Genomic DNA, 22,529 nt, shown 5'->3' with positions numbered 1-22,529 from the left:
TAGCAGTTTGATCCTACCAGCTCAAGGTTGACAGTCTTCCATCCTTGGTAAATAAGTAAGAGTAAAATGAGGATCCAGATTGTTGGGGGCAATATGCTGACTCGGTAAATCTCTTAGAGAGGGCTTTAAAGCACTATGAAGTGGTATATAAGCCTACGTGCTACTGCTATTTGTATTATCTACTACAAATCACCCCATTCAGGATCAAATATCTGTTTGGCATTTAATAGTAAAACCTTTTCTTAGGATTTTAATTGGGAACTTTGCCAAAAATTGCATCACATTTCCCAGGTTCATAAGACTCTGTTGTAAATATCTCTGCAGCATCCATTGTTCAAAAAGTCTTTTTTAAAAACAGCATTCATCTTGCCAAGAAAGTCCAGTCCATCATTTATCAATTCAATTATCTCAGAATTTCTTGTATTCATATTCCTTTCAATCTTTTCTGGCAGATCTATAATTTTCAGACCAGATTTTTTTCTTTTTCATATCCGACAGCAATAAATCAGATTCCAATTCATCGAGTTGCAAATCAAGCCCAACTATTATTTCCTGGTTTGGGGTATCATCTTGGATTTGGTTCAAAGCTGTTGTTGACCTATCAAATTTTTATTTACATTTTTAAAAAATCCCTGTGAATTGTACAGCGTTCTTTTTTCAAATGCTTTGTGAACATTGTGAAAAAAACACTTTTCCTTCCAAGGACAAGAGAAGCAGATAAATCATATCCTACCATTCACAGAGAAAAAATGAGATTATTTTTTTTCAAAATAAAAAGTGATTACTAGAAAGGTAATTTTTCCATCAAAAGTTAAAAAATAAAGATCAGAACTCTTTTTTTTAAGCGCTAAAAAGAACAAAACTTGTAATATAATCCTGTATAAAATGTAAGTCCAATTGGATGACTTTTGCTGCCAGAAAATGTACTTTCACCACTGACTTCCTTACAGTGAATGTGAAAGTGGTTTAGAATTCAATAGTAAAAAATAAAAAACCAGAAGAAAGTAATAAAAGTCCAACAATGGATTGTAGGATAGATAAGTAGTTGACTAGTTGGTTAAAATGTAGATCAAAGATTAGAAACACTTCAGAAAGTGGAATTAAAGTTCAGACAACCTTTTTTAAAAAATGAATAGCTAAAGGAAAAAGATGGCAAGAGATCTGACCTTCTGGTCATTCCTTAGCGAGAACTGAGGTCTTCTAGATCCCTCTTCTCCATAGGTAAATGGTCATCCTAAGGTCATCTTGGGTCTTTCCTAGTTTCCCCTTCAAAAACAGGGAGTAAGTAACCAAGTAACCAGTTTTGGCCATGAAATCAGCTGTTCAGCAGGAGAAAAGGAATTGCCCGCTGATCAGCACACCATCTTGGGTTCTAGTATTCATTTTTCAACTAGCTGAGGTAGATTTGCTATTCTTTCAGACCATGGAAAATGGTTCCTTTCAGCTGTAGGGTAACTGAGGCAGTAAATAGTGTTAGATAGTAGGGAAACATGGGGCTAAAGATAGAAAAACTGGCTTTCTTTCATTTAGAAGCCAAGATAATAATTTACTAAACTGGTTGAAGTTTTGTGGAAACTCTAGTTTCCAAGAACTCATCCATCAGGCCATATGGTTAGAAAAAAAGGACAATCTAATAAAATTATTATCTCTTAGGTTTTTTTTTTCCTTTTTCTCCCCTCCCACTTTTTTAAAATAAATTGAGGAGGATTGTTTGAGGTTTCAACATAAGCAAAATATGTGATCTCAGAATTATTCATTAATTATGGAGATATCAAGCAAGATAATTATTGGTTATGATATGTTCAGTGGTGAGACCAAATACTTTGAAGCTTTTTAGTCTTAATAATTTCTTCCTTTAATTCAGGATAATGTAGATGGACTGTTTCATTCATCTACAGAAGGAATGCGACAGATCAAATCTTCAAAGAAGAACAAAGCTTCACCTGAGAGAAACAGGCCCTGTTTAGCAACAAAGAGTTATGAACAACCCACAGTAGCATCTCTCTCTCGATCTCCTTCTCCTTATACAAAGAGACGTATGTGTGAGCTTCTGCAAATCAGACAACGCCTGGCTCACTTAGACCTAGGGCCATTTGATTTCAGGAAAGAAACAGACAGACCTCCATTTGTAATTCGTCGTGTATGTACCCTCCAACAGTAACAGTTTAAGCATAGATCAAATCTTTCTCTTCCAGTCATCTTAGAAATTTTTTACTTAATTTTACACTTTTTGTGACAACTAGTTCTTTCCTGGTCTAGAGGAAAGATTAAGTAGCATTCAAGTTCTTTACCTGATCTCAAAAAACTAAGCAAGATCAGATTTGGTTAAAGCTCTTGAATGGGAGATCATCAGAAATTCTAGGAGTTTAGGCTAGAGTGAGATATTAGAAAAACATTTGAAAGAAAGCAGTGGCAAGCCATTTCTTTATTGTTTTCAATCAAATTGAATGGAGATGAGATTCCTAGAGTTCTGGTGGAATAAGAAAGACAAATAAGTATGCTGGGACATGAGTAAGAGTTCAAATCCAAACCTGTGTCATTATAGTAAGTTTGAAGCTCTCAGTTCTCTGTTGGAAATCCAGGCTGAAGAATTGGCTGCTGGGTCATTGTAACATCTAGCAACTTAAGGCATTTAATTCCATCTTGAAAGAAGTAGAACTGTGCCCGTCCCCAAGAAGCTGTTGCTCAACCTAGCTATTCTGGCTCCAGTCTTTTCTTTTTAGGGAAGGTTGTTGAATAGGTGATTGAGATATAGCTTCAGATAATCTTGAATTAAATAAATTACTTGGATCCCGATCCATCAGGATTCTGGTTTAAATATGAAATAAAAAATGCTTCAGCTGCCATCTTAAGTGATCTTTGGCAAGCACAGAATAAGGAAAGTTCAATCCTACTGAAGATGCTGAACATCTCAGCAACTTTCAATAACCTTGTCCATGGTATCCTTCTGCATAGGTTATAGTAGATGGGGGGGGCACTATGTTACAGTGCTTCCTTTATGGCAATGGGGAGGTAGAGATTGCGTCTCAAGGCCCTTTGTTTTGGTAGTGTTATCTGCAGTGCCTGAGGAGTCAAACCTCAGCTACAGTCATTTTTTAAAGAATAGTTTACCTCCAAAGAGCAAACTAGTCCCACTGCTGAGTGTTAGGAAAACTAAAAACATGGCTTTTTATGAAATTCCCTAGAAAAGGATCTCATATGAATTAGGAACACCACTTTTGGACATGCCTGAATGGCTATTCTTTCTTTGAGGCCATAATTTTCTTTGTGATTTTACTTGATAGTGTTAGACAACTTTTTGTCACACTATTTTATTTTAATCACCTTATTGAAAGTAAGAAATATTTGCCAGTTAAGAGTTTTTCTGGATTGGAATAGCATAAATTCCAATATATAAGTTTACTACTCAGGCTATTGTATGCTGCAATACTTGAAGCTGTATGCTGCAATACTTGAAGCTTCCCAGTAGCTCTGAAGACCAGTCATACAGAGAACAAACTGCAATAGTTCAGCTGCAGTGTGACACAGGCCTGAGTGATTGTGCACAAAAGAGTAGGCTGCAGCTAATGTGCCAGATGCGGATATATAAAGGTTCTCTAGATCAGGAGTGGTAAGTCCAGGAGGCACCCCCACGTTACAGACCAGCTCTGTCTGAAAAGGCATAGTTCTACCCATGCTTTACGTTAAACAGGTAGTTCTCACTGACCATTTGTTCAGTGACAGTTCAAATGTATGATGCTGCAAAAAATAATTTTGCAGACCTTTTAAGACTTCACAGTATCCCTCAGTCATGTCACCGCGATTACAGGTACAGTTGTCCTGTGCCGACCTGTGTTTTTTCCCCCCAGCCCTTTGAGATTGATTGGAGGGAAAGAAATAGCAAGAAAATAAGCTCTTTGCTGTTCTACGCACTGAAAGCAGTGCGATTGTGTTGGCAGTCTGTGGAGCCACAGTTTGATATGCAGACAACTTACTCTGAAATCTTTTCCTCTTCAATCTTTTTGCTCTGCGGGGGGGGGGGGGAGAGAACCGTAGACTATTTCTGTAGATAATCTCTTGCCTAACCCTTTCTCACTGCCAGTGCAATGCTACTATTCTTGATGTGTAGAAGAACAAACAGCTTATTCTTTTGAAGTCTCTTTCTCTCCATTCTCTCTACTCTGCAATGAGTGTGAGGGGGGAAGTAAGCAATTTCTGTAGGCAGTCTCTCCTTTGCTTGACACTCCCTGCCACCATATTTACAGAGTACTGTAAATTATTTGCCCAGCACACTCATGGCTCCCAGCCTTACATTGCAGCACAATTGCATTGCTTTTGATGTATACAAGACAGTAAGCAGACACTTGGGCATTACAAAGTATGGGCGAATGTATGGTTTCATAATGGTTTGAAACTGATAGCCTTGTCTCTTTCCAGCTGGAAAGCAGAGTTGCAGTCATGTGATTTTATTTTCACATGTATTTATCAAATTTATATACTGCCCATCTCATTATCTAAGTGATTCTGGGCAGTTTACAATAAAACCCATAAAACTATATAAAAACACAAAAACAAAATTAAAAAGCCAGAGGGAGCTTTCTCAAGCTACCAACTACCCTAAGATTGCAAACCAATCTGAACCAGGTCTTGATGCTTTTTTGGAAGGTCAGGAGAATGGGGCCAGCCTCCCCTCTGGGGGCAAGGTGTTCTGTAGGGCAGGGGCAATGGCAGATATAGTTCTCTTCTTAGTCCCTGCCAGCTGAAATTCTTTAATTGGCCCTTAACATACCCTCCCTTCCTGACACTTAGTGGCAGGTTTGCTTAGTGGCACAATTGCTAGTCCCAATTAGGGTCATTAAAGAGTACTATCTATATTAAGATGTTTTAATAATTACTTCATTTTAGGTTGAAGAGTTGACTCCCTCACCTCAGGTTCATCCTTGGTGTCGTCCTAAGGATAATAACAAAGAAGGAGCAGCCTATGGCAAGTATTATTAGCGTACAAAAGATGTGGCAGTTACAGGTTTAAAACCTATTTTAGTGGCCTTAATTATGTTTTTGCTTTGTCTAGTTCATTGACATTTCTGGTTCAGGAGAAAAGTATCTGATTTCTTACATTTTCACTGACATAACATGTTTCAAAAAATACTGCAATTCTAAGTGCTCTTAAAGCTGCTAGTGCAATTCTAGTTAATTGGCAGCAATTTCTTTGTAGAAATTTTTAAGTCATTGCATTCAATTTCTTACTGTGGGAATTTTGTGACGGGTCACACAATTGATATAAAAAACAAAGTTCTGTTGTCTTACAAAATAAACTTAAATTACTTTTAGGAAGTATATTACATCTTGTTTCCCATTTATATCTCTTGGATTATGTGTTCTGTTGTTTCCAGTCATTCCTGTTACCTGTTCAAGGAAAACTATATTTTTGCATAGTGTTTTCCTATAGCATTTGTGTCAGAATCCATTTATATCACATTTCATAAATGTATAGGTAGAACATTGTGCTTATTCTGGGGATTCTGCCATCTCTCCAGGGGGGGGGGGAGAGGATGGTTACTTAGATTGAAATAGGCGATCTTCAAACAACAGGGAAGGGGAGGGAGGAGGAGAGACGGGATCGCATCTTCATTTACAACTGAAAAGGAAGAAGCAATAACAATAAAACCAAGGAGAGTTCCCTTTCCCACGGAAGGGCCTGACACCTAAGTAAATGATGGGAGCCTGACCAAATGGATGAGGGGAGGGGGCTGAAATGGGAATGCTTTATATAGGATTGAAATGTAACTTTGTTAGATTCCGTCTTGTATTGCCACAATCGATTCCATCCTAGTAAACATTTTCCTTTTGGACTAAACTTGCATCCAAGAGTTCTTATTTCCTAAGATGTGGATTGAGGTGGGTCCTGACAATTTGCCTCTTCCCTGACCTATTTTACAGTTAAACTATTATGTGTCCTAGAAGTATTTTTGTTGGTTGGTTTCTGTTGCTATTCAGATGGATTGTTTTTAGCAATCAATTAATATATGATTTTAGTTGAAAAAACCTTCAGTAGTCTGAGAAGAGAGAATGTTATCATTATAGATAGTCCTTGGGATAAAAAAAATAATTCACCTAAATAAACTGCTGTGCTTGAAAGTAAAGCCTTTTCACATTATCTACATCCTGTTTATAGCGTTTTATACTTTGATGTATACTATATCTTTTCCATTTTAGCTGATATCCCAGAATTCCCCCCCCCCATTATATATGGAGATGTGGAAGCTGTTTGGCATTTCTTTCCGTGTTGCAGTGGTATGGGAGGGAGAAGTACATGTCACAGTTTTTTTTCATAATCACAAAAGAGTGATATCTAATAGAAGAAGAAAAAAGGTCTGCAGTGTTTCCCATGCCGTACAATATTAAAATGAAAAGAAACACTAAATTATTTCTTTAAATAATTTAATTTTTGTTCATATATCTTATAATATAAAATTGTACCCAACAGCTATCCCAAAGGTCCTTGTTTTCAGTGATAGAATACATTTGTGATTATTTATTAAGGGTACGGCATACAATGTCAAGGAAATCTACAAATGCTAGACACAATGCAGTCCTGACAGCCTGAATTGCCAGTTCATTCTGTTCGGTACTTGTCTGCCTATCCTTAGTACACCCCAGGAGGGTGAGCTAGCTTATATCAGCTGACTCGCGGTGCTCAGGTTGCTGGCTCTTCTGAACTCCTGCTGGTCTCAGCTCACCTCACCTTGCCTCATGTTGCATTGCCTCACTTCCGGCCAGGTCCAGCACCAGCTTCAGCTCTCTGCACATATGAATGCAGCTAGGTTTTTCCCATCCAATTATTTACTTGCAATATTGCATGTTTTCAAACTGCTGGGTGGCCATGAGCCACGGAATGAGCAGCAGGAGCTTAAGCGGTTTGGCAGAGCTGGCCTCGAACCGCTGGAGTGTAAACCATTTCTGGTCAGTATTTCCAATGTCATTAAGTCACTATGCCACCATGTCCCCACATTCAAACCTAGAATGCTGCCTTATTTGAGTCTTGATAATTTCAGAGCTGTATTCTTCCTGATCAGATCTCCTGCCTGGCAATATGCAAGAAATCTATGCAGGCGCTGAAGAAGAACTAGGAATAGGAATTGCAATTGGCAGGCCAAAATATATTGTGCTTCTTTCTGGATTCATTTGGCTCCACCTCCTACTGAAATTGAGTACAACCCTTGCCTATTCCTAGTTCCTCTTCAGTTGTCATTCCTGGGTCCCATATACATCAGAAAAAGAATTTTGGACAGCCTCCTCTCGGATGTTGGAGTGGGAAAGCATGTTCAGATGATTATAGCTTAGTGGGATGGGAAGAAGTCTCTGAAATCTCCTGAGTTTTCAGGTGCATTGTGATGGTAGCCTGTTTTAAGAGTAGACATCAAAAAAGAAAAATATGGGTTTTATTGAGAAAAATGTTTCAGAAATAATGACTTGGAAACAGAGGCTCTTGAATTAGTTTGAATAATTATGTCACAAATGTAAATTATCTCACTATCTAAATACTAGTTTATGTACTTTATTACAATTAAGACTGTAGTATTCAAGCAAACTAGTGTTCTCAGTTTAAAGGTTTAAATGATTGTACTTTTCCAAAATACTTTTGTGTATTTTTTGAAAAATGACTTTATATCTAAATATTCTACTACTAATATAGTAAATAAAAATGCTTTAATTTTACTAACTTTTTTTTCTTTTTAAGATCCTAGCCTTCTTGGCAGTTACAGACCCAAAAATACTAAAGTGAGTACAGAAACAGAATAGTCTATTAACTGTAATTGATTTAATCTCTTATAATCCTTTGATTTTCTGCACAATATTGTCATTGTCACCTGCTTTATCAGCGAGTATATGTTTGAGTTAAGATATGAAAAGTTCACAAACTTAAAGGACATTTTTTATTTCTTGATTGAACATCTGAAATCAAAATAGTAGAATGAAAGGATTGGAACTTGGAAATCATAGCCAAATCCCTACCTAGTTGAGGAATCCTTTACTGTATCATTCCCAGCAAATGAACTCAAGCCTTTGTTTAAACACAACTACTATCTTCTGAAATAATCCATTATTGAGCAGCTTCATATCTTTAGGAATATTTTCCTTATGCCCAACTAAAATCTACTTCATTATAATTAAAACCCATTGTTTATTTCATGTCACTTTGACAGAAACATATCTAGAGCTTCCAACCATAACTCATAAGAATTATTCCAGGCTCTTTATGACCTTGGCACTCTCTGTGCGCAGGAGTATGTAGGGTCATTCTAGAAACACAATTCCTCAAACTAGACAAAAGATTCTAGGTGTGGTCAGACCAATGCAGATCTTTATACGTACTACTGCCAATACAGTCCTCCCCATACTTGGTGTTTCTGATTTTTTTCTGCTCAAAGGTAGGATTTTACATTTGTCCTTGTTGAAAGTCAACTTGATAGATTTTGCCCGCTTATTTCACTATTGCCTAAAACAAAGAAATATATCCAACTAGTTGTATAAAACAATTAAATTTAACACCCCTCACATAAATATCAGAAAATTGAAATTTGTAGTAGAAATGTTAAATTACATGATTTGACAGAAAAAATAGCATTGGCAATGGAAAGAATTGAATTTCTTACGTTTCATTTCTGCCTCCGCAATCATCCTAATATATTATGAAATGTATTTGTTACATTGTTAACAATTAACTATCAGATCTAACCAAGACATTAACTATATCTTCTACAAAGATCATTTGGAGGGGTTTTTTTTTGTGTGTGTATGTGTGTTTCTAAACAGACTATTGGATCGCATCATGAGAAATACTTTGATTGTTTTCCTGACACCTATGATGAGCACTTGATCACAAAAATGAGCAGTAGGCAGGTTTATTCAGATCGTCTATTAATACATTCAGCACCTGCATCGTTGCAGAAATTTTTTTCAACTCCTGTGATAAATCGCTCATCTCTTAGAGAAAGGTAATGACACATGTTTTTGGAAAATTTAAAATAGTATGCTGTCTTCATGTTTATCCTGAATTTTCAGTGTTTAAGTTGGAATGTACTTTAATCAGGGTCTTACTTTTTAAGAATATTGGCCATTGTTTAAAATCTGGTATGGCAATCAGTAAAAAGTTAAGTTTGAATTATACCTAATGTTATACAAGTACAGCAGTACATGAATCAACATTGGTATTTAATCGACATTAATTTATCAGTGAAAAGTAGATAAATTCCTTATTAGCAATGCATACTATTAGACTATAGAGCATCTGACAATAACAGGCTGTACAGGTCAGCCACTGTTATTTCCAAATGCCTTTTATTCAAATATATGCATCAATCTGCCACAGTTTGATACCCTTAATATATGAGTTCTCATATTGTGAGTTGTAGCTCTCTTATTGCAAACAAATTTGATTGTGGACATTAATGGGGGTGGGCTTTGATAAACTACTTCCACTTAAGTGGACAAGCCAGCTATCTTTCTGTATTCTTTGAATGATTATTTGGTTGTCACGGTAGCAGCCTCTATCTGGAGTAAACCTAAGGCTTCAAGATCTCTGAATTCTGCTATGACACATTCCGCTTTCAAGTCCCATCAATTGCCACCGCCTTTTTCTCCTGTCTTTCCTTCTCCAGTGGAGCAGCAACTAAAAGCCTTGAATTCTGATGATTACAGCAACAAAGACATAAAACAGTTGAAGGAGAATTTGGGTTTTAAGGATTTTATTCTACAGTGGCAGTTCTCAATATCAGGGATGCCAAAGATAATTCATAGAAGAGAGCCTTTAAATGGTGGAAATAGCCTTTAGATGCTGTTCCATTGTTGGGAGAAAGAAGGTAGTGATAGAGGAGGCGATGAGCAAAATGTATACCAGCATGTTGGGAACTTCTTAGAAATCCAGTCTACCCTGGACAACACATGCTACACAGAAAACCAAAACAATCAGCTGGAGAATAAAATAGACAATCAGGTTTTCCAAGCAGAGCTTGGAGCTTGGACATGGTATGGGCAGATCTGGTGGTTTATACACAGAGTAATCTAGTAATTTTATTTATCATTTAAATGTAAGACAAATTCGTTTATTATTTTAGGGATTACGGCACCACAAAGTTTGAGGGCCACCACCTTAAGAAATACTGAGCTATCCTGGTCCTCATAGAATAAACTGAAATAACAGCTAAAGTTTCATTTCAGTGTTATTTCAAGATTCATTTAAGTCTGTACCTTTTATCATGTAAAATATATACTATCTCATGCAGAATGTATCCTTAGCTTGGTTTGGGACTTGCATTCCAGATTTTAACAGCACCACAGCTCTTCTTGTTATTGTGTCTCCACTTAGGGAATGTTAGAAATAGAATTTGCCTCTTAACTCAGTACCAAAATATTTTTTGTAAACACAGGATGCATTCATTGTATTTTAGGATGATCCAGATACCAGAAAGAATTCTGCAATCCATTCTTAATGTGCCAGTTTTTCTGTATGGTAGCAAACTATGACAGTACTGCTTTTTAACTTCTCTGATATCCTGGACCTTTCACACAATGCGTAGAGTACCAGCAATAATGCATAAGATCTGTGTATTTTTTTCCTTAATCCCAAATGGTTTGAGAGACAAGGAAGACTGCAAATCATATATTGTCTGACATGAAACATGAGTTATTTCCAGTTTAGGAGAAATGGAAATGTCTTCGCTGATGGATGTAAACCCATTTTAAAATTAGAGTAATTCTTTATAGATGGGAGCAGGGAGAAAATTCATACATTGACTCTTTACTTCACCCTTTTTCCATTTTGTATTTCCCTGATCACTAAATTAGTATTAAAATTAATACTACAGTATTATTTGTTTGTTTTAATGTATATAATTGTCTTTAAGTTTGGATACTTACTGTATGTTTTTATTTTTCTTCATTGTGAGACTTGGTATGGACAGATTGCTGTCTCATGGCTACAAAGGCAGCCTGAGATTTATTTGGCATTCAAATCCATTCTTCAATATTCCTTTCTACTCTTTGTGATCTACCAGTATCTTTTCTTTGTTATTAGGTTCAGAGACTTGATAGTCAAGTAATTTTCAAAGCTTTTCAGTTCTTTTTTCTTAGCTGCTTTTTGATTTTAAAAGAAGGTTGCCAAAGATTCTAAGAAGCTACATTGCTATAAAATCATGCTATTCTTTACATTTATTCATGTATTTATTTATTAATTACAATAAATTCTAGCAGGGTAACTTACCGGTACTCAGTATTAGGTAACATTAATTGATAATTGACAAAACTACCGGGCTGGCCTATAGAGTAAGAAAAATACAGCTCATCACGGTTACTATTGATCTTTACTGTTTGTCTGTTATGGTTCATCAGAACTTGATCTTGTCTGTTAGAAGCTAAAACAATAGATCTCTAAAGTATTTTTTGGAGAAATTAATTTCTCAATATATGAATCAAAGCCTCCCACCTAATTTATATTCAAAGTACTCCAAGATATTTGTCAGAACAAACATAATGATCTTATTTGAAATCACTCTTGAATCTGATAGCCTCCATTTATATAATACCTCAAAGCATGAAGCACATTTTCAATTCTCTATATACACATGCACACACATACACACAGGCAATTCAAAGAAGTTAAAAAGAGAGGAAGAAAAGGGGAGGGGAGGAAATTTTAAAGGTACAGCTAAAGATACAGTCTAAAAAAATGTATATTGTATAATTTTTCACATAAATGAGGTAATTCTCCAAACTGTTAAGTTACCATTAAACTTTTCCTTAGAAGCAAGGACTAATATCATGCTTCCAAATATACTTGTACTAGCTTATTAAAAAAACATATCAAATGAGTTGTTACCTGTTAAGGCAAGATGCTAAAAGGGTTTAAAAGAAAGATAGTGGATCAATTGATTGCTATAGAAAAGGGGTTGAAAGGCATAGGACAATTAAGCTGAAATCTTTTTTTCCCCATTATTGTTCTCAAGATCTTAGGTCAGAAGTCCCCAACCTTTTGGGAACCAAGGAACGGTTACATGGAGAGAGGTTTTTCTGCGGACCAGAAGGAGCATGGTTTTATATGCTACCTGCATCCCACAGATGCGGCTTTGCTTATTTGTGCAGCCCAGTTGCTGGCATGCCCGGTACCAGTCCACAGACCACGGGTTCGGGACCCCTATCTTAGCTCACTTGCATTTATTTTATTGAAGTTAGCCATTCACCTTGATGTTTATTGGTATTTTCTGGATAAATAGCTGACTGAGACTGCTCAAAATGCTTAGGACTTTTCAGTATAAGCCTTGATAAGGTTGGTAATTATAATTGATAATGATAAGTTGATAATTTTTTTATGTAAACTCTTGTTGTCGTAGTAGGTAACCAATTAGGGAAGAAAGATTTCAGGGAAAATACAGACCTTTATTCTCCACCTGCCACTTTACTCACTTGAAAGAGAAAAAAATAGACAAGGCAACCTTTTCCTCCCAGTGGCAGAGAAAAACTGCAGTTGGGCAAGAAAATGGCTTGTTTGTTTTCCTGCTAGAAGCACCTATAAAAAAAATCTTTTTTCACTTAAGTCATGCCTATCTTCAACAGAAAATGAGTAATTTATACAATCAATATTTGAAACAGTCTATTTTTGTTACACATTGTACATTTCTACATAGTATGGTATTAATTTCAGATGTGCATTAGAGTAATTCATAGATCATTTCTCAACATATAGTTCCACTACTCAGGGTGAATTCCCATAACCCACCTGTTTTCTGTTAGCTCCTTTACAGTTAAGTCTTTTTGGGGTGCAGAAATGTGGGTCATGCTGAGTTCAGTGGAACTTACAGTTGTGCATAGCATTGCTGTCTTAATGCGTTAAATTCAAGCTTGTTTCGCTGTTGAGTTCTCAAAAATCCATTTTAGCTATTTCAGCCATAGAGCAATTTCTTTTTAGCTATAGAGTAATCTCCTTTCACCAGACTCCACAATAGCTGTTTGCACTGTAGACATGCATCTGTTCCGTACTACAGGTATATTGATTTTTCCCCCTTATGGTAGTTTGTCCTTGTATGTGGACTTTCTTTTTCTTCTCAGCACAAATCCTCTGCATTTGAAAATGATAAAAAAATTCATGGAAGCCATAGATGTAGGGTTGAACCTGAGAGGTTCTTTTGAAAGAGGAAAGGAGTTAATAAAGAGCCACAGTGTTTTGCAGAATATATTTGTAATAATTTTGCAAATAATTTTTGTGCTAATAAGCAAGCAAGCATTTGTTTGAAATTCCCCGTGCTTTGTGCCTATTTATATAGTAGTACTGACTTGGGAATGGAATTCATTGAAATGAAGTGGAATTTAGATGAAAGTAGGCAAACGTAAAACTGCGTTCTATAATTCCTCATTTTGTATTTTCAGATATGAAAGAGTTAAGTTTAGGAACATAAGTTTTCTTGGGTTTTTTTTTCATTTTTTGTGCATTTTTTAAAAAATCATTCCTACAAAAAAGAACAATGTTTTTAGTTACAGTACAGTTATCGGATACAATAATGTTGATTTCTGTAAATATTGTAACTTTGAAATAAATTATGAGCAGTCTTTTGTTGATCTGGCTTATTCTAGGCCATGTCCTATATACGGGTAGTCCTTGTTTAGCAACTCAATTATGATTGGCAATTTGTTAAGCCAACCAGTCACTAAATGAAAAGCTCACAATTTTACTATCTTACTTCAGCTTTCCTTTACTTTGCAGCCTATGAAACTCATACATTTGAGGACTCACAAAGTTAATTTTTCATCACCACTATAACTGCTTAAACGAGGCAGTCGCTAAATGAGGAATACATATATAAAATGTTTATGTAATGTATAGGAGTCAGAAACAATTTAAACAGACATAAAATGTTTTCTAGTGGCAAAGAAAATTGAAAGCATAACAGAAATAATAGTTGTAAAGGTCAAAGTAAAGTCAGTAAAATAATATATTCCAGCAGCACTGGTAATGTCATAATCCTGTTTTTAAGATCTAGATAGTGATAGCCAATTTTTGTTAGAGTCTTTGCATTATTTATTTATTTATTTATTTATTTATTTATTTATTTATTTATTTATTTATTTACATTTATATACCGCCCTATTCCCTGAGGATTCAGGGTGGTTTACAGGGAATTAAAAAATCCACCATACAAAAGTTAAAAAACCAAATTAAAAAATATTAAATTGACCCTGTATACTTAAAACCCCAATTAAAAAATTTCTCCTCAGCCTGGGCCTGAGAGCTCAAAGAGCAAGGTCTTCAGGCCCCGGCGGAATGATCGGAGGTCGGGGGCAGTCCTCAGCTCCACCGGCAGCTGGTTCCAGAGGGCAGGCGCTCCCACTGAGAAGGCCCTATCCCTGGGTGTCACCCGCCGGCAATCTCTCACCGGCGGCACCCTGAGCAGACCCTCCCTGTGGGAGCGCACTGGGCGAAGGGTGTTTGATGCCGGCAGCAGGTGTTCCCTCAAATAGCCCGGACCCAGGCCATGTAGGGCTTTATAGGTAATAACCAGCACCTTGAATTTCACCCGGAGGGCAACCGGAAGCCAATGCAGCTCGCGGAGTAGAGGTGTTACATGGGAGTATCGGGAGACCCCCATTACAACTCGCGCGGCCGCATTCTGCACCAGTTGAAGCCTCCGAGTGGTCTTCAAGGGCAGCCCCATGTAGAGAGCGTTACAGTAGTCCAAACGGGAGGTAACAAGCGCATGAGTAACTGTGCGTAGGGCGTCTCGGTCCAGATAGGGATGCAACTGGTGCACCAGGCGAACCTGAGCAAAAGCCCCCCTGGTCACGGCTCCTATGTGGTCTTCAAAATTGAGCCGTGAGTCCAGGAGGACGCCCAGGTTGCGAGCCCTATCAACGGGGGGTAACACCTCACCCCCCATCGTTAGAGGTGGAATAGGTTGGTTAACCCGAGATGCCGATATGCACAGCCACTCAGTCTTGGCGGGATTGAGACGAAGCCTGTTTCTCCCCATCCAGACCTGAACCGCCTCCAGGCACCGGGACATCACGGAGAGGGCATCGCTGGGTTGGTTCGGGGTGGAAAGAAAAAGTTGGGTATCAGCGTACTGGTGATACCCCACCCCGAAACCACGAATGATCTCGCCCAGCGGCTTCATATAGATGTTGAACAGGAGAGACGAGAGGACCGACCCCTGAGGAACTCCACAAATGAGAGACCTCGGGGCGGATCTCTGCCCTCCTGTCAACACCGACTGCGAGCGGCCCTGGAGGTAGGAGGAGAACCACCGTAGAACGGTGCCTCCCACTCCCAACCCCCTGAGATGCCGCAGCAAGATACCATGGTCGATGGTATCGAAAGCCGCTGAGAGATCTAATAGGACCAGGACAGAGGAGCAACCCCTGTCCCTAGCCCTCCAGAGATCATTCACCAACGCGACCAATGCCGTCTCCGTGCTGTGTCCGGGCCTGAAGCCCGATTGGTACGGGTCCAGATAATCAGTTTCCTCCAGGAACAGAGGGAACTGATGCGCCACCACACTCTCAACAACCTTCGCCAGAAAGCGAAGGTTGGAGACTGGACGATAGTTGTTTAAAACAGCCGGGTCCAAAGCAGGCTTCTTGAGAAGGGGCCTCACCACCGCCTCCTTCAAGGTGGCAGGGAAGACACCCTCCTTCAAAGAAGCAGTTATTACTGCATGGAACCAGCCTCGTGTTCCCTCCCGAGCCGCATAAGCTAGCCAGGAGGGGCACGGATCCAACAAACAGGTGGTGGTGCTCAGTCTCCCCATGATCCTGTCCACATCATCAGGGGAAACAGGGTCGAACTCAGTCCAGATAACGTGCTCAAGACCGTCCGATTCCTCCACATCAGACTCTGCCCAGTCAGAGTCCAGACCGGTCCGGATCCGAGCGATTTTGTCTGCCAGATGATGACTAAACTCCTCGGCTCGTCCCTGCAAGGGATCCTCTCTCACCTCCTGGTTAAGGAGGGAGCGAGTCACCCTAAACAGGGCGGCCGGGCGATTATCTGCGGACGCGATAAGGGCGGCAAAGTAGTTAGACTTCGACGTCCTTATCGCCGCAAGATAAGACCTTATAAAGGTTCTTAACTGCAATCGGTCGGATTCGGATCGGCTGGATCTCCAACCGCTCTCTAGACCTCGTCTCTGACGCTTCATCTCCCGGAGCTCCACAGAGAACCATGGGGCCCAGCGGGATCTGCGCCGGGTCAGAGGTCGCATGGGTACAACGCAGTCAAGTGCCCTGGTGGCAGCCGTTTCCCAGGCCTCCACCAGAGCATCGACTGGGCTGTGGGTAAGGGTGATAGGTATAGGCCCAAGCGCCCTCTGGAACCGATCCGGGTCCATTAGGCGCCTGGGGCGGAACCACCTGGACGGTTCCGCCGCCCAGCGGCGGGGGGTGGCATGACGGAAAACCAGCCTCAGGAGGTGGTGATCTGACCATGACAGAGGGGTGATGGACGGGGAACCCCCTCCCAGATCGTCCAACCACTGTCCAGACAGGAACATCAGGTCGAGAGTATGATCCCCCTCATGAGTCGGGCCCTCAATAACCTGGGTCAGGCCCATGGCTGTCATGGAAACCATGAACTCCCGAGCTAACTCCGACGACCCTCCCAGTGACGGCAGGTTGAAGTCACCCAGGAAAAGTATTATGGGAATACTTTTATTTATAATTTTTAAAATACAGTTTGAATATCAGTTTCTGAAAATGTCTTCTATAGTCTTTAAGAATAGAACAGATGATGAGTTGTTACAACATACAGCTTTTTTGTATGGTGACCTGTGCATGGTATACATGCTACCATAATGATTTAAAAGGTTGCTTAGTTTTTCTATTTTCTAAAAGTATGTTTAAAAAGTAACTGAGATTAGTCTAGTCTAGTCTAGTCTAGTATAGAATAGTATAGTATAGTGCTATGTAAATATGTGATATCAGTGATATAAATATTTTCATTAATATTATAAGTAAACATTCATTTAAAAAAGTTAACAAATAATACTTAGTAATGCTTGTTTCCATTTAGAAGATTGAGGACAAAATGATCAGTAAACATTTCTTAAGCTATAGCGCACACTAGTGGATTTTTCTGTCATTTCAGGAAAAAAATAAACATTTTATAGAAAAGGATTTTTGTATCATACATTAGAAAATTAAGTCTGCTTAAGTCATGTACATATCATAGAATTGCAGCATGTACAAAGTGGAAGGTATATTATAAGCCATCTGGTTAAACTCTATTGCAGGCGTCCATTAAGCCATTGGTGACGTTTGGCTTTCTTGCTCTTTTTATAAAAATCTCTAAGGTGGATGGATCCACAATACTTTTAGCAGATTATTTCAATGCTAACCGGTTTTTGGCATCAGGAATTGTTGCCTAATATTCAACTTGCATGTCCTTTTAAAAAAATTAATCCACTCATCTTTGTTTTGTCTTTGGTTTTTTAAAAAATAGAGCTTTCCAATCCTGAATTGACATCTTTGATCTTTCTGTAGGTCCTTATATTTGTTACCATTGAATAGCAACTAGTCAAAATAAATTTGAACTATAAACTTATTCTCTTAAAATGTTGATCAATCCCACTAATATCATTACAAGGTTAATAAACATCAGTTTAGTTCCATCTTCTATGACAGAAATCCCCAACCTTTTGGGCACCATGGACTGGTTCTGCGGAGAGGGTTTTGTTTTTTTTTGCAGACCGGAGGGAGTGTGGTTTTGTGTACTGCCTGAATCCCATGGATGGGGCTTTGCTTGTTTGCACGGACCAGTTTCTGGTATGCCGCGGACCAGTGCTGGACCACGGACCGGAGGTTGGGGACCCCTGTTCTATATTATTTGTAAAGTTGAATGGCATACTGTAGGTCTGAGGACTATTCTTGTGGAACCTCATCGATACATCTTTCCTGAAAAATGGAAAATAAATTTCAAGCACTTTTTGAATGCAACTGAGCCAGTTAAAAATCCACTAAACCGTATTAACTTTCATGTATCTATTTTGGCCAAAAGGTGTAGAGGAGAGAGGAGATAGCTTTAAAGAAGGAATTCAGTAGCCATGAGATAAACACCCACTTAGCCCTGAAAAGGAAAACGGGGTGAAAAATACCCCTCAAGATTACCCTACCTTAAGTCTCTTTGATATAAAGGCAGAGAGAAATTCTGTCAAGTTTTCAAGATATTGTTAATGTACTTTGCATCAGTGAAGAATTTCAATAGATCATGTGGAGTCTGTTTCCTGATCTGGCCTTGACATAAAGATACAATATGATCCGCTGTATTGGATGCTTTACCAAAATCAAACAGCAGTAGCTCTACAACATTTCAAGGTCTAATTAAGCTATTTGCTTTATCATAAAAAAGGATATGATCAGTTGACATAGTTTATTATTGACAAACCCAAGAAGGCATCTGTTAATGATAGTATTCTTTTCTAAACACTTGCATATAACTGGTCTGTAGCTTCTTGGATTCTCCTGCTTTCCCTTTTTCGATATTAGGACTTTTGCTGATTTCTGCTCTTGTGGTACATTAACTAAATTATTTTTATTCCATCTGATACTGTTCTGATACTATAGTGACAAATATGGGAGGAGTGAGTGTAACCACCTGTAGTATGCATTTGTAGTTATAAAAGTATATGCTACATATTACCAGAATTAAGAATATCCAGCATTCTCTTCCCACAATGGTCCAGTAGGTACATTTATAAAGTGCAGTTGCACTCTCCTATTTATCATCCTCTTTAGTTGATACTAAGAGATATAACCTCTTTCTTTCTAAAAATAATATTTGGCCATGATAACAAATAGCTATTGATAGCTTTATCTTTCATACGTATCCATAAAAGTGAAAATAATGTATTGTATCCATTTCCAAATACTAACCCCTGCTTATAATTTAAAATCTTCATATAATCTTTCCTAACTTGTTTTTTTTTAATTTAGGTTTTATACAGGTTGGAACACACCAGTAAATGGGGATGAGATTCATAAACGAGTGAAAAATATTTTAAGAACGCACAGTGCAAGGCAAAGGCTAACATTTGTAAGTTTGAAAATCAATTGGCATCTTTTTTCCTTCCTTAGGTTTTAAGCAATAAGGTTTAGCAACCATTTCATGCAATTGCTAAGCCTTCAGCGATAGCACACAGAGGTTCACTATTCAGCTTGCTGGTTCCTTCAGGCATTCCAGTTTCCTCTCTCTGGATGCTAAGAACATCCCCATAACTTCTAAGAAAAGGCCGCCAGGACATTCTCTGTGGGATGAGACAACTTTTCAGGAAATATCTTTCCCATTCCAAAGCACTATTCAATGGTACCTGGACTAGAAGGGCTATAGGAGAATAAATAATGTAATTCTGTCTTCTAATTCAGTTTGTATACAAGTTGTTCATTGGCATGAGTAAATAATTCAGGAGCATATTCTCTCTTGCTTTGTGCCAAATTTTAGAGGGGAAAAAAAGAAATGCATTTAGACAAAAGGGAAATGGATCTATTGCAAGTTTGGTTCGTCCAAGTATCAGCATAATGGCTTGTTTAGAACTGGTGGCTGAATCTTATCCTTAAGCAGCTGGATACTCCTCTGTTGTCAATTACAAGATTCTCCTCATCAATTCATACAGAAGCCATGAATAAGAGACTTAGAGTGTATCGACTTTAGGAACTGGAAGACCATTTACATTTAAAAAGGGGACGATAATCCCATTGCTGAGAGTTGTGCAACCTTATCCTCTCAATATTTCTTTGATAAAGTAACTCGGGAAGAATCTTGTTTTCTGTGACAGGGAGATTATCAAGAAATTGATAATGAGGTATACAGTGAGGGATTCTTACTTTTTTCAGCTTTTTGATTAAGAGTAAATAGAAATAGTTTATTTTCTATGAATTATTCAGAAGTGCTTTTCACTTTTAGTTTGACATCTAGGTAAAAGTTGTCTTTATGGATTTCTGATATAGCATAGTTGTCAGAATCCAGTTATATCTCATTTCTATTTATCTTCTCTAAATTACAAACTAATCCTTACTAGCTCCTGGATCCTGTCATACTAAAAAAGGGGAGGGGGTATGCATGGGGGTTTTATTACTTTCACTTCATGGATACAATACAAAGTAACTTTTGTTGATTCACTTTGGGTCTATTAATCAAACAATGTGGCCATTAGCTGTCGGTAAAGATCTGCTCTTTACCGACAGCCAGGGAAAAGGGGAGGGGGAAAGAGGCAACACTTGGAATCTGGGCAATAAGAAGATGAATGATTGTGCCGATGGAGCCAAATAGTTTTTTTCTTTCCTGAAGTAACACCTAGAAATCTGCCAATTTGAATTGCCTGGAAGAACTGCGAGTGGGGTGTGTGTGTGCTTGAGAACACCTTAAAACATTGAATGGTGGAGGGAATTCCCCAGATCCTGTCTAGCATGCCTACTATCAATTTCTCTTAATAAATGATTCCTGTTGGAAGAAAATGCTTCCAAGAGTTCTGTTTTCTTAAGATGTAGATTGAAGTGGATCCTTACATTAGGCAGGATCTACACTAAGGATCAACCTGGAAGGAAGAACCTTACCAGGGAACTTTGCAAAAAATACAGTGTCTAACGATGAGGAGGGAAGCCCCATGGAAAGAGAACTTTCCCCCTGACCAAAATCCCACCAACTATCAGAAGCTGAAGCGTCATATTCCTGCGGGGAAGAGGTGGTGGAGACGCGTGACCTCAAACCGCGGTGGTCGATGGGCATTGGAAGGAAGAGCAAGTGAGAAAAGGCATCTAGGAAAGTGACCCTGAGGCAAAGCGGCCATCAACCCGAATGGAAGCAAAAGATGGAGAGCTTCCTGCATGTCAGCGAAGAGGACTGAAGTTATGCACCACATGCAGAGTAGATCCTAGAGAAAGCTATTGACCTGATGAAAAAAACCCTGGGCTCTCTAAGAGAGTAGAAACCTGAATCACGCAGCCACAACAGCTGAACTGCAGCTAAACTGACCTGTATGATGCTTGCCTGCCTCGGGGAGACCCACACCACCTCGATGACTGGTACATCCTGGCAGAGGAGGCGGAGATAGACCTACTGAAGAGGCACTGCCTATGGAAACCATGGGGCTACCCGCCGCCCGAGCAAACATGCAAGCCAGCGAAACCACCGCGCCACAGAATGCTGCTCAAAAGCCCCTCAACACAAATGAGAGCCATCACCGTCCAGGAGATCAGGGAAGTCCCCAGGCAAATCAAAAGAAACTGCCATGAGGGGGATAGAGGCTGTAGAGTCCCCAACCCCTGCCAAGGACTGGGAGAAGACTCCAGCCTACATCACAGGGGTGGTGGATACCTTGGGAGACAGCTCAGAGGGAGAAACCCTGGTAAGTGGATCCATTCCACCTATCCTTAAGACTGACTATATTAGCTTCTTCCATGCCCGAAGCCGTCAAAGTAAAAGCCCTAATAGACTCTGACTGCACCCGCTGCCTCATCAGCCCGACGCTGGTGGGGAATTTGGGTATTCCGGTGAGGAGACTAAAGCAACCAATCTCTTTTGGCCAGTTAGATGGGTCCATAGCAGGGCTTGTACCAGCTACCCTAGCCACCTTACCAGTTCACCTGTCCCTAGGGACCCATGAGGAAGACATAACGTTTGTAGTGACCCCAGGCGTGGAATGCCCAATGATTTTAGGGCTGGAATGGTTGAAGAAATGGAACCCCTGGGTAAATTGGAGGACAGCAGAACTCAATTTCCCAGAGGGGGAGCATATGAACTTAAAACCCCAAAGGACCTCCCCAACCTCAGGAGAGGAGACAGCATTAGTGGGGGAAGAGAAGGGGCTACCAGAAATACCAGAAGAATACCAGGACCTTGCTGAAGTTTTCAGTGAGGAATGGGCAGATGAGCTCCCCCCCCTCACCAACCCACAGACTGTGCTATAGAATTCAAACCCTGGGCAAAACTCTCGAAGCCCAGGCTGTACTCCATGAGCCCTAAAGAGACGGTGGAGATGGAAAGATTCATAAATAAAAACCCAGAAAGGGGATTTATTGAGCCTGCCAAACCCAAAGTGGCCACTCTGTTCAGGGAGAAGAAGGACGGCACGCTGCGCCTATGTGTAGATTACAGGGCTCTAAACACAATTAGTGAAAGTAATCTGTATTCCCTACCCTAATGAAGGATATGCTATCCCACCTATTGAAAGGAAGGATTTTTACTAAACTAGATCTAAAAAAATGCATACTACTGCATTAGGATTAAGGGGACGAATGGAAGACTGCATTCAATTGTCCAATGGGTTGCTACCCGTTCAAAGTCCTGCCATTTAGACTGCAAGGGGCTCCCGCAGTTTTTATGCAACTAATTAATGAAGTGCTAAGAGTGCACCTTCAGGAAAGGGCGGTATATAAATCTAATAAAAATAAGGGGGTCCTGGTTTACCTAGATGACATCCTTATCTTCACTGAGACCAAAGAGGAGCATATTAATCTAGTCAGAGCAGTTCTGAAAAAATTGTGGGCCGCCCACCTATATGCAAAATTATCAA

The 22,529-nt window shown here is 39.3% G+C and overlaps 1 protein-coding gene across 1 annotated transcript in view; it reads left to right on the top strand.

Annotated features, from left to right (window-relative positions):
• The window catches only part of SPATA6 (spermatogenesis associated 6), a 50,811-nt gene that overhangs the window by 16,489 nt on the left and 11,793 nt on the right, over nt 1-22,529 (top strand). Inside the window, exons 8-13 of the mRNA XM_083358138.1 lie at nt 1,865-2,140; nt 4,885-4,963; nt 7,721-7,761; nt 8,797-8,978; nt 18,955-19,054; nt 21,192-21,362. Coding sequence (XP_083214264.1) covers nt 1,865-2,140; nt 4,885-4,963; nt 7,721-7,761; nt 8,797-8,978; nt 18,955-19,054; nt 21,192-21,362 — 849 coding nt within the window. The remainder of the gene's footprint in view (nt 1-1,864; nt 2,141-4,884; nt 4,964-7,720; nt 7,762-8,796; nt 8,979-18,954; nt 19,055-21,191; nt 21,363-22,529) is intronic.

This window comes from Vipera ursinii (assembly GCF_947247035.1).
Source record: "Vipera ursinii genome assembly, chromosome: 3".
Lineage (NCBI taxonomy): Eukaryota > Metazoa > Chordata > Lepidosauria > Squamata > Viperidae > Vipera > Vipera ursinii.
Note: the sequence above shows the minus strand (reverse complement) of the source record. Positions and strands in the feature narration are given on the sequence as shown.